Source organism: Apis florea, unplaced genomic scaffold (genome assembly GCF_048593485.1).
Source record: "Apis florea isolate Af1SG1 unplaced genomic scaffold, ASM4859348v1 contig_1615_pilon, whole genome shotgun sequence".
In the NCBI taxonomy this organism is placed as follows: Eukaryota; Metazoa; Arthropoda; class Insecta; order Hymenoptera; family Apidae; genus Apis; species Apis florea.
The window spans coordinates 4538372-4554510 of NW_028256416.1; the positions used below are offsets into that span (position 1 = coordinate 4538372).

Consider the following 16139-nt stretch of genomic DNA (forward strand, 5'->3'; position numbering starts at 1 on the left):
ATCTTTTTGAAGGATGTTCAAACTTGAAGTGATATCCAAAAGATGTCACTAATAATCAATTCATATCCTAACTTTGCCCTTTTGCACTATTTTCTCTTCTTGTCTATATAATTTTATTTGCAGCATTCTAGAGATGCTGCTGATTTCATTATTCATTATCTTTCCATTCTTTCCATCGTTTTTCCACTATTTATTTTCCTTCTCTGATATGTTAATTGAATACATACAGGAAAATTATAAGAAATATTTATTCAATTAATTATTCAATATTAATTATATAAATATATAATTATTTCATTTTACAATATGAGTATATATATTTTATATATTAAAATTAGTCTTATTAAATTTGTGCAGAAAAAAACTAACATTTAACATAATGCATTTTGAAGCTTTTAATATTATTCTATTCATATAATGTCATTCTCCGACTTTACCGATTCGGTTCAGTATAAAATCTTTTGTCTACGAGGCGTCGCGGCAGTCGCATATCGTAGATATCTATTGTCAAATAAAAATAGTTTAGTACATCATAATACAACGTTGTGACGAGGTGTATATGTATGTTCTTTAAATGCTTTATAAGTATACAAATTAAATTTTTGCTATGTCAAAAGCAAAAGTATCTGCAGAATGGAAAAAACGAGTGAAATCAGAATATATGCGTTTACGACAAATGAAACGTTACAAACGAGCAGATGAGGTAAAAGTAGCTTGGAATCAAAATCGTAAGGTTATGTCTGGTTAGTATTCTTTTTCTTTTATTATCTTACAGGGGCAAAGTCTTTAACTTTCCTTATTTTTCAGAACTTTTAATGTCTGAACAAAAAAGATGGGCAGATGGAAAAGCAATGTGGCTTGCAATGCAAGACATACCACCGCATGTATCTTGTATGAAAAAGGCTGAAGTAACTAGTTCTGATAATGAGATACAAACCTGTCCTGTTAAAATTATTAATGCAGTTACTCCTATACCAACCATGTATACTTGGGCACCAATACAACAAAACTTTATGGTTGAAGATGAAACTGTGTTGCATAATATACCTTATATGGGAGATGAAATTTTAGATCAAGATGGTACATTTATCGAAGAATTGATAAAAAATTATGATGGAAAAGTATGTATAAAAATAAGAATAAAAATTAATTTTATTAGAATGAAATATAAAACTTGACGCTTATGAGAAATTTTGATCAATTAATTATAGGTACATGGAGACAGAGAATCAGGTTTCATGGATGATTCAATTTTTGTGGATCTAGTAAATGCTTTGATGCAATATGAAAAAGAAGATAAAGATAAAGAACAAATTAAAAAGGGAAAAGATAAAGAAGATGATAGAATTAAAATAGAAGCTAAAACTGAAAAATTATTAGAAGAAGTTAAAACTGATAAAAATCCATTTCCATCTATGCACATATTTAATGTAAATAAAACATGTAAAAATATATCTTATTATTTGTATTATTTGTATAATTGTATTATTATATTAATTCTTTAGGCAATATCAAGTATGTTTCCAGACAAAGGTAGACCAGAAGAATTGAAGGAGAAATATATAGAATTAACAGAAAAATCAGATCCAAATATTTTACCACCAGAATGTACACCAAATATTGATGGAGTAAATGCAAAAAGTGTAGCTAGAGAACAAACAATGCATTCTTTTCATACATTATTTTGCAGAAGATGTTTTAAGTACGACTGTTTTCTCCATCGTGAGTATAAGAATAACACACAAAAGCTTTACTCCTCTCTCTGTCTCTCTCTCTCTGTCTCTCTCTCTCTGCTCTCTCTCTCTCTCTCTCTCTCTCTCTCTCTCTCTCTCTCTCTCTCTCTCTCAAATTAGTTAAATTAATTTAATTATAAAAATCAATACTGAGATACAACTTAATGGCCATACACCATGCTGTATCCGTTAATTGCGATTATTTATGATTCATGATTTATTATAGCAGCCAGGGGAGCGTCGCCGTCAGGTAAAGAATAACATTGCATACAAACGATCGTATTTAAACGAAAGCTTCTTTTTTTTCTGTTTTTTTTTTCACTTTTTTTTTTATTTTTTCTTTTTCTTTTTTTTTTTTTTTTTTATTTAGCATGGAGATGCCATCAAGGATACATCTGCAATCATATTTCGTTCATCGTTCGACGCTGTGTCAACATACTAAATTCTATTTCATTCATGATATTTTTCTTAAGGAATAACTTTATATTGAATTTACATTGTTACTTATAGGTCTTCAAGTTTGTCATCCAGGACCAAATTTACAAAAACGAAAGGGGCCTGATTTAAAACCTTTTGCTGAACCATGCGGAACAGAATGTTATATGCACTTGGTAAAAACAGAAATAACAATAATAATATTCCAAAAAGTACATAAATAAAAATGCGAATAAATCTTTTTGAATAGGAAGGAATGAAGGAAAAACTTGCCGCACAAGCGGCTGATATAAAGGACGAAGAAAGTGATGAAAAGCGTGGAGGACCTAGAAAGGTACGAAAACAAGCAAGTGTAGATTCTGGAAATGAAGCAAGTAGCGAAGATAGCAATGATAGCAATAAGTATAGTCAAGGAGGCGGTTGTCAAGGTAAGACAGAGTATTTCATTTTGTCCGGATTAACTATTTCGTATTTATCAATCGAAATTCTGATAGAATATATTATCACATCAGATTTTAAACAAAATGTCAACAAAGAAACAAAATCCGAAGAATCTATGGAAGATCAAGCACAACCAGAAAATCAAACGCCGTTTACGCTTTTGGGTCTCGATAAACGAATAAAAACAGAAAGCGAACCGTCATGGACAGGTTCAGAACAAAGTCTATTTCGAGCTCTTCATAAGGCTTTCCCTGGTAATCCATGTGCATTAGCGCAGATTATGTTGACTAAAACATGTCAGGAAGTATATCAATTTGCACAAAAAGAAGCATCAGATATTCCAGCAGTAGAAAATTTGAAGGACTTTACACCACCACGGAAGAAAAAAAAGAAACATCGTCTTTGGTCAATGCATTGTAGAAAAATACAGCTGAAAAAAGATTCTGGTAAATATTCTAAAATAAATAATATTGATTTATTTTTTTACTCATAATTTACATTATTTTTTTATTATTTTCTTTGCTTTTAAGGCGCCAATCATGTCCATAATTTTGCACCATGCGATCATCCGGGAAGACAATGCGATAACTCATGTCCATGTATACAAGCTCAAAACTTCTGTGAGAAGTTTTGCCAGTGTAGTAGCGAATGTCAAAATCGTTTTCCAGGATGTAGGTGCAAAGCCCAATGTAATACGAAACAGTGTCCTTGCTACTTAGCTGTAAGAGAATGTGATCCAGATTTATGTCAGACATGTGGTGCAGATCAGTTTCAAATTACCAAAATATCTTGCAAAAACGTTAGCGTTCAACGAGGTCTTCGTAAGTATTTTTTTTAAGTTTTTTAAGCAATAATCTTTTGAATCGCAATATTCAATTTTAACCATAATGATTGTTTATAATTAATATATATATTTCATATTAATTAATATATTTCAGATAAACATCTTTTAATGGCACCATCCGATGTAGCTGGTTGGGGAATATTTCTTAAAGAATCTGCAGCAAAAAATGAATTTATATCAGAATATTGTGGTGAAATTATAAGTCAAGATGAAGCTGATAGACGAGGAAAAGTATATGATAAATATATGTGTAGTTTTCTCTTTAATCTTAATAATGGTAAAAAGTACTATAGTTTTCTTAACAATGTTTGGAAAATCAAATTTCTAATTATTTTTCCATTTTTAGATTTTGTCGTGGATGCTACTCGAAAAGGAAATAAAATAAGATTTGCTAATCATTCAATAAATCCTAATTGTTACGCGAAAGTAATGATGGTAAATGGTGATCATAGAATAGGTATTTTTGCAAAAAGAGCTATTCAACCTGGCGAGGAATTATTTTTTGATTATAGGTAATATTATAATAAAATCAAATATTATTATTATATTATATTTTTCCTATGCGTTATATTTATTTATATATCTCTTTTTTTCTTGTAGATATGGACCAACAGAACAATTAAAATTTGTGGGTATTGAACGTGAAATGGAATTTTTATAATATGAAACGAATCGTATATAATAATGAATAAAAGAGTAAAGCGAAAAAAAGAAATAGATAAATAACAGAAAAAGAAATATAAAAAAATATAAATGAAATATTTCCCATATTGGGTACCTGATACGAATTCATTGAACCAATGTTAAAAAAAAAAGAAAGAAAGAAAAAATGAAATTAATAATGTTTTATCATATTTTTTTTATTTCTTAATAATAAATAACATAAAGTCAATCAATAAATATTTTAAAAGATCTAATATTTATAATGTTGTTCGCGTAATCGATCCTTTTCATTTAATTTAATTTAATTGCATCCAAAAATTAAAAATGATTAAATACATATATGATATTACATTAGATATCATTTTTCGTTTTACATTAGTTAATTAAAAAAAAATAGATTATATTTTAGAAAAATATAATATATCTGTGTTTTAATTAAAAATATATGCTAATTCAAATTAGTATTACAGAAAAATTTTAAGATAAACTTATAATTAGTTTATAATTGAATCATTAGTAGTAATCTTCGCATCTAAAAGATAATATGCAATAAATGATTGTGTGCATATCTTTAGAATATCATTGTGATCATGCATCTTACTTATAAGTAACAATAAAATATTTCACATTCCAGAATGAATTAATAAACAAATTTTATCATAAATATAAACAAACATAATAATAATAAAAATGATACATCAATTGAATAAATTTAATTTATCTGTCTTTCTCTTTTTCTCTTTCTGTTTCTCTTCTTCCTTTTCCCCCACTATAATGATCAAGAATCCAAAAGAGTAAAATCTCAATAAAGCAAAATTTAGAACTTCGAACATATTGTGTATGTATTTTTGTGATGTTTTGTGTTTTGTATAACTGTTCAATTAATCGAATCAACGCTAAAAAACAAAATTAAGTTGTGCGCAATTGATCGATTAAAGATCGAAGAACAAACGGAATATCGAACAATCAATTACAAAATATCGACCAGTCGAAACGATTAAAACAGTAAAGGAGAGTGGAATATTTTGCCAGTATTATGCCAGAAAAAGGTAATAATAAGAATTTATGTAATCTTACACTCTTAAAAAATAATTTTTTACTAAAGTAATAAAAACTTAATAGAAGTTATAAGAAAAACATTATAACATTAACCAAATTTATTTTATTACTTTATCTTTATATATTCAAAATAATAAAAAAAAAAGTCGAATCTATTAATATATTATAAAACGATAAAATTTATTTTGAATTGATTGAAATTCATCAAAATTAATATTATAATTTATGATAAATAATATTAAATATATATATGTATATAAACTTTTTTATGCAAATCTATATGATATTGTTGATTAATATAAATATAATCTAGCTATTTTCGAATATGATATTTTAATTATCGTGTTCAGATAAAATAATGAAATTATTCAAATAAAATTCGAATTTTACTCTAGAAAAGAACTATACGTTGAAATTACGCATAGTTGAAGAAAGTTAAATAAATTTCTGACGAGTTAGATCAAAAATAACTCGTACTGGTAATCAGCCAACTCCTCAAGCTAATAAGTATAAAGAATTATAAACTTGTTGATATATAATTTACAAACAAATTATTTACAAATAAATCTATGATTTTAGTTAACTTTATAATTAAATTATGATAAAAAATTTTTTAAAATTTAAGCAGTTTTTTTTATTTTAAATAAAACGTGCAAGAATAATAAATCTGTTAAATAGTCTGTTAATAAGTCTGTTAATAAGTCAATTAAATAATATATTCTATTAAATCTTATTATAACATAATTATATAACAAATACCATAAATTTTAATATAATCTTTATATTAATGTTGTTATTTATGTTATTATAATTCTGTTTACAAATAAGTCTTTATTAATTATTATTATTTTTATTATTTATTATTATGCATATACATATATATATATTTATATACGATATCTCTATACATATGATATTATTTTCGATATATACTTTCTTATACATTCAATAATAATAAAAAAACTTATTGATAACGATGTTGAATTATATTACTTTTTTTTTTTTTGTTTTTATTTAATCATCTTATCTTATAATCAATATATACAATATATGCACATGTTTTAGACAATTTACAGAAACATGATACCACAGAAATCGGCGTTGAAGAATTTAATCAACTGCGAAGCAAATATGAAGGAAAATTGACAGCTTCCCTCTATACCGGTATCCTGTTTGTCACTGTCATTGCATTGATTTTTGTTCTAGGAATTCTTTACATTAACAATTATCAGGTAAATTTAGTGTGTTAATTTTCACTTTAATTCTTTGTATTAACAACTATCAGATAAATTTAATACATTCCAATCAAATTGTTTACAAATTAATAACTTATTATAAATATTATATTATATGAAAAATACGATTTCATTTCAAATGAAAATTAACAATTAATATAATTATATTATTAATTTAATAATGAATTAAATTAATATGATTTAAAGTTTCAAAATATCAATTTTTTACAGGATTTATCTCAAATTATTGTTCCTGTGACGACTTTAATGATATTATTACTCATATCGTTGAGTTTACTATTAGTAACGCAACTACCATCGATTTTAACATCCGCTAAAGCTAGACTTCTTATAGGTTTTGTTGCATCAGGTATTTTAGGTATTGGAATTTTAATCATTCGTGCTTCAGTACCTTTGTTTATCACAATTCACGCGATGATCGCTGTATTACCAAGAGATATACGACAGACACCAACAATTCTTGCAATTATATTAATTATCATTCATTTAAGTGTGCGATTCATTTTTCTCGATCATTCAAACTACTATCAAATAGTTCAGGTAAATATATAAATATATATTTTCTCGGTAAATTTTAATTTATTTGTTCTCACTATTTATTCGATCTTTTTCCTTGTCGTTAATTTAGACATGCAGTGAGATTATCTTTCTATTCACTGCAATTTTATCCGGTTCGTATTATAGTATATTAACTGCAAAAGCACATAATAGAACCTTTTCTAGAACAAAAACGGTCATTGAATCCAGAATAAAATTAGAATGTGAAAGAGAACAACAAGAACAATTATTATTAAGTGTTATTCCGGCTTATATCGCAGCTGAGGTAATATTTGCATTTTCTTTCACTAATGATTATTATTGATTAATCAAATCATTTAAATATTATTAAATAAAATTGAGACAGGTGAAAAGAGGTATTATGTTGAAAATGGCGAATGCATGTCAAGAAGCTAGTAATCATAAGCAAACTAGATTCTATGAAATGTATGTGCAACGGCATAATAATGTTAGGTAAGTTAAGAAATAAAACAAATTATTGTTAATAAATGAAAATATAGGCAAAAACAATAATGATATTCCTTTCAGTATTCTTTATGCAGATATTGTGAATTTTACACCGCTTTCAGAACAATTATCAGCCTCAAGTCTAGTAAAAATATTGAATGAATTATTCGGAAGATTCGATCAAATTGCTCAAGTAAAATTTTTCATATGGAACATTATTATTTTATGTTTTCTACAATATCATAATTATATAACTTAATATTTTTTAAATTTGTATATATATAAGAATTCAGACATGAATTTTTAGGACAACCAATGTATGAGAATTAAAATTCTGGGTGATTGTTACTATTGTGTTTCGGGATTGCCCATCTCTCGGCCAAATCATGCATACAATTGTGTGACTATGGGATTACAAATGATAGACGCTATTAAGTAAGGAGGAAAAAAAAGTTAATTTTTTTTTGAATTGTTAAAATGAATAGATACGGTTGTTTTTAGATTTGTTCGCGAAGCAACAGGATTTAATGTGGACATGCGAATAGGAATACACACTGGAAACGTACTATGTGGTGTACTTGGTTTACGAAAATGGCAATTCGATGTTTGGAGTGATGATGTTACATTGGCAAATCATATGGAAAGCGGTGGTTTACCAGGGTAATTTATTATGTAACATGCTATCATAATGATTAAATCATATTAATTATTAGAATAGCCAATGTTTCGTTTCGAATAGACTTTTTTTCTTCAAGGAGAGTGCATATAACTAAAGCTACTTTACTTCAACTTGGAAATCGTTTCGAAGTCGAACCTGGTAATGGAGGATCCCGAGAAGTCTATCTTGCCCAACATAATATTGAAACTTTTCTGATAATACCACCAGAGGTAAGATTAAATCCTTTTTTCTTATCTATATATATATATATATTAAAAACATTTACATTAAATAGAGACAATTATTCGATTAATATATATTATTATAATTTGACCGTATGAACTAATTTTATTTTAATAATGATTTTTCTCATATTACAATCAAGAAAACCAGTCAAGAAAATCGCATGAATGATAATGGTGAACATATCCGCAGTACTGTCTCCATACCGTCAAGGTGAACATGGCTCATCGTTCAATTTCGATATTTCTGCTCTATTAACGTATCCAAGCCGCCTACAATATCATCTCTTCGCGTTTAATTTTCGCTTTAAATGTAATTATTATTTTTTAACCCTTTTGCTTATATAAACATATCATAATAGAGTCGTCAACTTTTAAAATTATTAGCATGTTCTTTTTCTTCTTCATTATTTTCACTTTAATCAAATTAATTTTAAAAAATTTTCTCGTGTTTTTTTTTACTATTTCTTTAATCATAATATAAATAAAAAGAAAATAAAAAAAGCAATAAGAAAAACATCAACAACATATTTAAAATAATTTATATGTTCGTTTTTTAATAGATCAAGACCAAGTAGTAAAATGACGAAATATTTTGAGAGTTGGGGTGCAGATAAACCTTTCGCTAACATTGCAGAGGCCACACTTGCTAAAAATATTGGATTAACAGTAAGTCAATTAAATATTTAATTATCATTCAATTTATTGTCTTTATTAATTGATAAAAGAAAAATATTATTCGTAATAATGATATAAATGAAAAATATTATTAAAACAAAAATTTAAATTAAAAATAAAAATAAATAGCAAATATCAATAATTCGGTGTCTATAATATATTCATATATTTCCTACATATTTTTTTTGATTTCAGAGTATTGCCATGATTGAATCAAATCTTTTAATAAACAGTAATTCTAATTGTTTCATCAATATGAAGTGAGTTATCTTTTTCTTTTTTTTTATAAATTTTTTTCTCAATTTTTATAAATTTTATATACACACATATTTATGCATCCTATATATATGCCCCGAAAATGTGGAAACATCGATTAATTAAAGATTCGTAATTTCAAGCTAATATAATTTTTTTTTTTTTTTTTTTTTTTGATAAAAAAATATTATTTTATTTTATATTATCAACAGATTTTTTCGTGGTGCTTAAATGTATCCGATCAATAGCATATATACAATCAGAGTTGTGCCGTTAAAAAATAATTATTTAAAAATTGAATAAAATTACTTTAAGTAATTACTTATAAAAATACTTGAATAACATTTATTTTATAATTATTATAGTTGATCCATTCTTTATTATTATTTATTATAAATTCGGCATTTAGCATTAAAGTTGCATTTATTCAATGATTAAATTATTAAAGTAACTTATTGAACTTTATTTTTCAATTTCAACTATTAAATTTTGTCTACTGATGTATACAACACTACTGTCGCGACTTGATTAGTCTAACGCGCTGATTGACCACTATTTTTTGTTAATAATTCATTAATGAAATTGTAAAGTTTTCGCAAAGAAAAATGTTGTTTGAACTTATTTTAAGCATATTCACTTAAACTTTAACAAATTATTTCCACTTTTTTGAGACATTCTATATATTAATATATGATTATTGGATAACAGACAACGATATCAAGGCAATGAAGGAATGTCATCCATTACTTATCGATTTAATGATCAAGATCAAGAATTTCAATATCGTCAACAGATTGATGAACAATATCCATGGTATCTTCTCGCTTCAACTACTATATATATTATGATTTTTGGCATTCAAATTATATATTTACCAAGGCAAGCATGCATTAATCAGTTAATTTATATGATTTTAGTCAGATTACTAAGAAATTTTAATATCTAATAATCTAAAATGAATTACATATATTATATTATACGTAACATTTTTTACAGGAGTGTCATAGTTTACAGTTGCTTTTTTCCTGTTTTATCATTTTTGTTTATTTTTTCCGTATTATCTTGGTTTAACATTAAGACTAAAGGTAACAGTATCTGGAATTGGTTATCTTTGAATAGAGAAGTCAGGATAATAGTATATTTAATAACAGTGTTTTTAACGATTACATCATCTATTCTTAGTCTATTATTGAATGATATTGTACAAATAAATAAATATGATATCGTCGTACCAGTACGTATTAATATCTATTAAATACATATAAATATCGTATAATACAAAAATATATAATTTTATACAAAGGAATAATATTTTTTTAGTTATACGTATATACTGCGGTAATGTCTCTGGTTGTTGGTTGGACGCATTTACGCGTTGATTTTCTAATAAAATTCTGTACAATGTTTATCTCGATAGCAATAATCGTTGTTGCATTTTCACAAGCACCGATCGCTCAATTATATCATATGATTGATGTTATCGAGTAAGTAAAAATCACTAAATAAATAAAAAAATAATTTATTTAAAAAAATAATTCTTACACTTATATCTCACTTCCATCTATACAATTATAAATTCGCATGTTTTATAATTGACTTCATATTTATTTTTATTTAATTTTTATTTTGTCTCTTTATTTCTGAAAAATATTCTTTAAAATATTTGTCTTGAAGAATAATTTTCTTTCTTTATCTTTTTTTAGAAATATATTTTTAGATAATATTGAACTTTTAAAATTATTTCACAGATATTATCGCATTCATTATTTATTTCAAATTGGTTGTTTGCTCTTACTTGTTTGTCTTGTACTTCATGTTTTGGATAGGCAAATTGAATATACTTCAAGAACAGATTTTTTATGGGAAAGTAAATTAAAAATAGAACAGGATGAAGTTGAAACTATGAGAGGTATTAATAAAATTCTTCTCGAAAATATACTACCTGCTCATGTAGCAGAGCACTTTTTAACAAACGTTCGAGCAATTCAGGTGAATATTCAACATTTTATATTTGAATATGTATTCAAAGCGAACATAAAAATTGTTTGAAAATTTTTTATATGCTTTTGAATTTTTTTATAGGATCTTTATCATGAAAGATACAGTAGTATTGCCGTTATGTTTGCATCCATTCCGAATTACAAGGAATTTTATGATGAAACGGATATAAATAAACAGGGATTGGAATGTTTAAGACTTCTAAATGAAATTATATGTGATTTTGATAAATTATTACTTAAACCAAAATTTTCTGGAATTGAAAAGATTAAAACTATTGGAAGTACTTATATGTTAGCTTCTGGTCTTAGTCCAGGGAAAGGTACTGACGAAAAGGTAAAAACATATTTTAATTCGTTCACGTATATATAATATATACCATTCTGTCATTAGAACAATATAATATTAACGTTATATTTTAAACTCTCAATTAAACTTTTTCTCAAAATTATAAATTTTATTTCTTAACTTTCAGGAACTTTTAAAACAAGAAAATCATAATATAATTATTCTTGTTGAATTTGCTCTTGCTTTGATGACAATTTTAGATCAAATTAACAAGGAATCTTTTCAAAAATTTAAGTTAAGAATAGGTAAGTTTTTTTAAAAAATAAATATGAAACTGTATATAATATTAATTTCTCGTTAAACATATTAAACAAAAATTTCGTGAATAATTTATAGTAACATAAATAAAAAAATTTATTGACAAATTTATTAATATAATAATATATAAAACATAGAATTTTTCTTTATAAAGTAGAAAAAAGGAAAATAAGAATATATTATTATTATTATTATTATATTATATATACATTAGATTATATAAAAAAAATTTTTAAGGTTTAAATCACGGACCTGTAATAGCGGGTGTGGTTGGAGCACAGAAACCTCAATATGACATTTGGGGTAATACCGTAAACGTAGCATCAAGAATGGATAGTTGCGGAGAAATGGGTAAAGTTCAAGTTACCGAAGACACAGCCAAAATTTTAATCGCGGCTGGTTATGAATTAATATGCCGAGGGCCTACATATGTCAAAGGAAAAGGAACTTTGATAACTTATTTTGTAAAAACACCGTTTGATGATAAAGAAGAAAATTTTTAGAAATAAAAAAATATAAAAGAAAAATAGTTAATTTACAACAAAGATTTATCTATAAAATCATAATATTTAAATTGAATGTTTAACTGATAAAAGTAGATAGAAAGAAAAAAAAAGAGAAGAAAGAAAGAAAAAAAGAAATAATCATTGTTATTTATTCATTGCTTTTCTAAAGATAAATTATGCATAACAATGGCCTTGATTCTGTAAACACCATTCAGGTTGTAAACTTTCTGCACTGATTCCCCTTTTTACAAATCGTTCTCTATGCCTAAGCATTCTATGTTCCGCATGAATCCAACCTGAATTTGGTTCAGACCACAATCTCTCGGCAAGTGCCGCGGATCTAGGCCAAATTTTCGCATCGACTGATGCACTATCAACTTGTTCTGACCAAAGAGCTGCTTCACTTCCTATAACAATATAAAAATATGTACAATAAATTATAAAATTATTTATACTGTTATTAATTATTAATTTCAAACAATTGCAATTTTTTTATAAATTTCATAATCTTTCTTTATTAATCAATTTTTAAATATTTAAAAAAAAATTTAATCAAATATTGCAGATAAAACATTGCAATTTTCATTTCATAAACATAAAAAAAATATTCACCTAATATTAAATTTTTTTTATTTTCCAAATGTTGCAATTTTATTATTTTTAAAGGAGAATTTTCGTAAATAATTTGCCATCCTTTATAAGGAGAACACCAATTATTACCTTCACCTACCCAAGCTGAAAAACTAAGAAATATAAAAACAATATAAAAGAAATAAAAATATGGACAAAGATAAAATCGAATATTAATTATAAACATATTATTTGTTTTTAATTTGAAAATATTTATTCACTTACCCACAATCTAAATAGAGAGCGTCATAATTAGAAATAATTACTTTAAAATTATTTCGCAATAATCTACCAATAACAGGATCATTTTTGGTTGTCCAAACTTGAATTATATATTTTGAGGGATCTAAATATTTAATATTTTCCTCATTTGTTAAGCCACTAGTCCACAAAATAACAGGTATCTCTTTTCCATTATTAGCAATTTTTAATTTATCAATTGCTTTTTCTTGAAAATAATGCCAAAGTTTATAGAAACTTGATTCCGATAGATCCCAATGTTTAACAGTTTGCATCCAATTTGTAATAGAAGTCGAAGACCTCCAACAATTTATATTCACTTCATCTCCACCCATATGAAATAAATCTGGTTGAAAATCCAACATTATATCTTTATATATTCCTTCAAGAATTTCATATACTTTATCATTAGCTGGATTTAATTGACCACAAGGAGGTTCAACGCAATAATCTTTCCATGGTTCCGCTTTAAAGCAAACAATTGTATCGTTTCCGATCTAAAAATGAAGTAAAATCATATAATTAAATTTTCTTTTTTCTTTAATAACATTATACGAAACGAACAAAAATAAAAAAATCAAAAATAATTTTACCCATTGCCAACCTTCTCCTACATGAGCAGGAGCATCAAATTCCGGCAATATTCTAATGCCACGAATAAGACCGTATTCAATGATTTCTTTCACATCATTTTCATCATAAATCTTTTCAGGCGAGTAAGAGCCAAATTTCGAAAAATTCGGCCACGTTTTGCTAACATAAGGAAAACTGTGAGAATCAGTGATATGCCAATGTAAAGTATTTAACTTTGACATGGCCATGCCATCAATTGTTCGTAATATCGTTGCCTTGTCAATGAAATTTCTACTAGTATCTAATAATATACCACGATAAGGATATGCAGGTCCATCAATAATTGATATTTCATTGGGAATTTGAATCTCATTCCTTAAATCGTCAAAAACAATCATTTGACTTAATGTTTCTAAAGCATGTCTTGCACCGAAATATGATTTCGCCGTAATAGTTGCTTCCAATAGCTATGTTATAGGATAAAAATAAAAAAAAAACTAATTATCGAAATCATTCAATCGTTTTATTATCTATAAAATATTGATATTTATGCTTAGATAGCATACATATATAATAAATTTTTTTTTTCATTAAATATAAAATTTTAATAATTCCAGTTCTTCAACGAACAAAATCTAAAACCTGTTTTAAAATGTCAAAATTCCTTCATACATTATATTAGCAAATATTAATGTGAAAAAATATTTTCGATCTTTCTTTTTTTTTTTTCATCATCTTTATTCTTTCATCCTATTTTTTTTTATTTATATTGAAAGAAAAAAGAACAAAATAAATTTTACATAACTATTAATATGCTCACCATTTCATCTATTTGTATTATAGTTAAATTGTAACTTTCGTCCGTATTCAAAGTCAATTTAATATTGTTTATTTCTTCGTAATCTATGCATCGAATAAGCATACTCACTCCACCATTTTTTGCTAATTTACCGCTATTTTTCACATTATTTTTTAATAAAAATATATTCTTTTCAAGTAGATATTTAATTTGTGTTCCATTTTGTAAATTTGCTAAGAAAATTTTATCAGGATCAAGTTGAACCATATATTTACTCAAAGATAAGTGACCAGTTGGTTTTGGCCATAAGGAACTTGATGCATCGCAAAATAATTCACATACTTCCAATGAAGTAGGTGTAATTACTTCCTTTGTAATTAATTCTTTTTTACAGAAACCATTCTCACATTTATAATGCCATGGAAAACTGTAGAAAAAATTAATCTAATTCTATCTTTTTTTTTCTTTTTTTATGCGTTATTCTTTGTTTTAAAATATTTAAATAAAATATTTTTTTATTATTAATTATTTATTACCATATAAGAAAAGAAACAAAATAAAATAAAAAAAAAAGATTATATTACATATATTTTTATGAATGAAAATATACATATAACAATTAATTAATAATATAAATTAATTAATAATTTTTAAACTAATTAAAAAACTAATACGATTTTGACATTGTTATATTCTTCTATATTTAATTTTATTTTTGTCTTATATTTCATTTTATTAATGATTTACGATGTATACATAAATACATAGATGCTATGTATACATACATACATAGATGCTATATATACTTTGATATATATTATACTACCTATGGAATATACCTGTTGCTTTCACTACAGTCTACAAAAGTTAAAATGGAACAAAACTCTCTTTCTCTTTCCTTCACATTCAATTTTTATACATTCAATATGTTTTTTTATTTTATTCACTCATGATTTCTAATGATAATTATGAAGTCATGTTTAAAATTTTATGTATACATAATTGTATAAATATCATATCGATATGTATACATTTGTAAATATGAGAAACTTTTATATATATAGATATATTTTGATGTGTTTAAAAAGTAAAATTAAAGTTCAAAAAATTTTATAGAATTTATAAAATTTTTTAAAAATAAAAAATGCATCTTTAATTGTTATATGCTATGCATTAGTTATAACAAAGTTATTAAAAACAAATAAAGTTATTTGTAAATTTTATTTCGAAAATATAAAAAGATAATATAAAACTTACCTATAGAATTTCTCAACATTTTCATTTGTTTTGACTTGAACAACGAAAATAATAAGTAACAAAATGATCATATTAATAAATTTTATCGTAAGTTTTATCCGAACACAGATTCGTCTTTCGAATGACTAAATACGATTTCGTTCGAATGATTTTATTTGCTCCGTGACGTAAACCAAATCCATTTTGATTGGACAAGATATTTCAAAGTGGAATCAATACTTTTTTTTTTAATCAATTAATAAATCATTTAATATATTATCA

The 16139-nt window shown here is 25.3% G+C and overlaps 3 protein-coding genes across 9 annotated transcripts; 2 read left to right on the forward strand and 1 right to left on the reverse strand.

Annotated features, from left to right (window-relative positions):
- Positions 1–501: 501 nt before the first annotated feature.
- Positions 502–4842, forward strand: E(z) (histone-lysine N-methyltransferase E(z)). 4 transcript variants are annotated; one of them, XR_015295181.1, is made up of 12 exons: positions 502–743; positions 808–1121; positions 1212–1430; positions 1506–1722; positions 1960–1983; positions 2244–2344; positions 2419–2596; positions 2681–3055; positions 3140–3430; positions 3548–3684; positions 3800–3965; positions 4054–4842. XR_015295181.1 is itself a non-coding variant. In XM_012492938.3 (12 exons), exons 1-12 carry the CDS (start codon positions 608–610, stop codon positions 4112–4114), a joined length of 2265 nt encoding a protein of 754 aa, XP_012348392.2. In that variant the 5' UTR covers positions 503–607; the 3' UTR covers positions 4115–4842. The 4 variants fall into 4 exon arrangements, 3 of the variants coding, with proteins under 3 accessions (XP_012348392.2, XP_003690344.2, XP_003690343.2); XM_012492938.3 differs by having other exon boundaries at positions 503–743; positions 3548–3730; XM_003690296.4 differs by having other exon boundaries at positions 503–743; positions 1963–1983; positions 3548–3730.
- A 159-nt stretch (positions 4843–5001) lies between these two features.
- On the forward strand, positions 5002–12829 carry Adcy2 (adenylate cyclase type 2 Ac76E). 3 transcript variants are annotated; one of them, XM_086917464.1, is made up of 20 exons: positions 5103–5165; positions 6241–6407; positions 6642–6697; positions 6766–6971; positions 7060–7254; positions 7336–7442; positions 7518–7629; positions 7744–7871; positions 7938–8096; positions 8192–8324; positions 8480–8550; positions 8900–9005; positions 9210–9274; positions 9978–10148; positions 10266–10503; positions 10590–10753; positions 11018–11258; positions 11352–11603; positions 11743–11860; positions 12111–12829. In XM_086917464.1, the coding sequence occupies exons 4-20, from the start codon at positions 6846–6848 to the stop codon at positions 12374–12376; spliced, it is 2652 nt and encodes an 883-aa protein (XP_086773590.1). In that variant the 5' UTR covers positions 5103–5165; positions 6241–6407; positions 6642–6697; positions 6766–6845; the 3' UTR covers positions 12377–12829. The 3 variants fall into 3 exon arrangements, with proteins under 3 accessions (XP_012348377.2, XP_086773583.1, XP_086773590.1); XM_012492923.3 differs by having other exon boundaries at positions 5002–5165; positions 6642–6971; XM_086917457.1 differs by having other exon boundaries at positions 5002–5165; positions 6642–6971; positions 11096–11258.
- On the reverse strand, positions 12511–16086 carry Hexo1 (beta-hexosaminidase 1). Of its 2 annotated transcripts, XM_003690298.4 has the most exons (6): positions 15879–16086; positions 14643–15048; positions 13843–14289; positions 13235–13746; positions 12992–13122; positions 12511–12786 (listed from the first exon to the last, which is right to left on the reverse strand). In XM_003690298.4, the coding sequence occupies exons 1-6, from the start codon at positions 15947–15949 to the stop codon at positions 12554–12556; spliced, it is 1800 nt and encodes a 599-aa protein (XP_003690346.1). In that variant the 5' UTR covers positions 15950–16086; the 3' UTR covers positions 12511–12553. The 2 variants fall into 2 exon arrangements, with proteins under 2 accessions (XP_003690346.1, XP_086773610.1); XM_086917484.1 differs by lacking the exon at positions 12992–13122 and having other exon boundaries at positions 15879–16023.
- Positions 16087–16139: the final 53 nt, after the last annotated feature.

What these genes read in the sequence shown, in the direction of transcription:
- Hexo1 (XM_003690298.4), bottom strand. Translation starts at nt 15,949, where the DNA reads ATGATCATTTTGTTACTTATTATTTTCGTTGTTCAAGTCAAAACAAAT. An exon ending in TAGGAGAAGGTTGGCAATGG is followed by an intron (nt 13,747 to 13,842) that starts GTAAAATTATTT and finishes CTTCATTTTTAG; the next exon opens with ATCGGAAACGATACAATTGT. An exon ending in TAAAAAAAATTTAATATTAG is followed by an intron (nt 12,787 to 12,991) that starts GTGAATATTTTT and finishes ATATTGTTATAG; the next exon opens with GAAGTGAAGCAGCTCTTTGG.
- Adcy2 (XM_012492923.3), top strand. An exon ending in GAAAGCGGTGGTTTACCAGG is followed by an intron (nt 8,097 to 8,191) that starts GTAATTTATTAT and finishes TTTTTCTTCAAG; the next exon opens with GAGAGTGCATATAACTAAAG. An exon ending in TTCTGATAATACCACCAGAG is followed by an intron (nt 8,325 to 8,479) that starts GTAAGATTAAAT and finishes ATTACAATCAAG; the next exon opens with AAAACCAGTCAAGAAAATCG.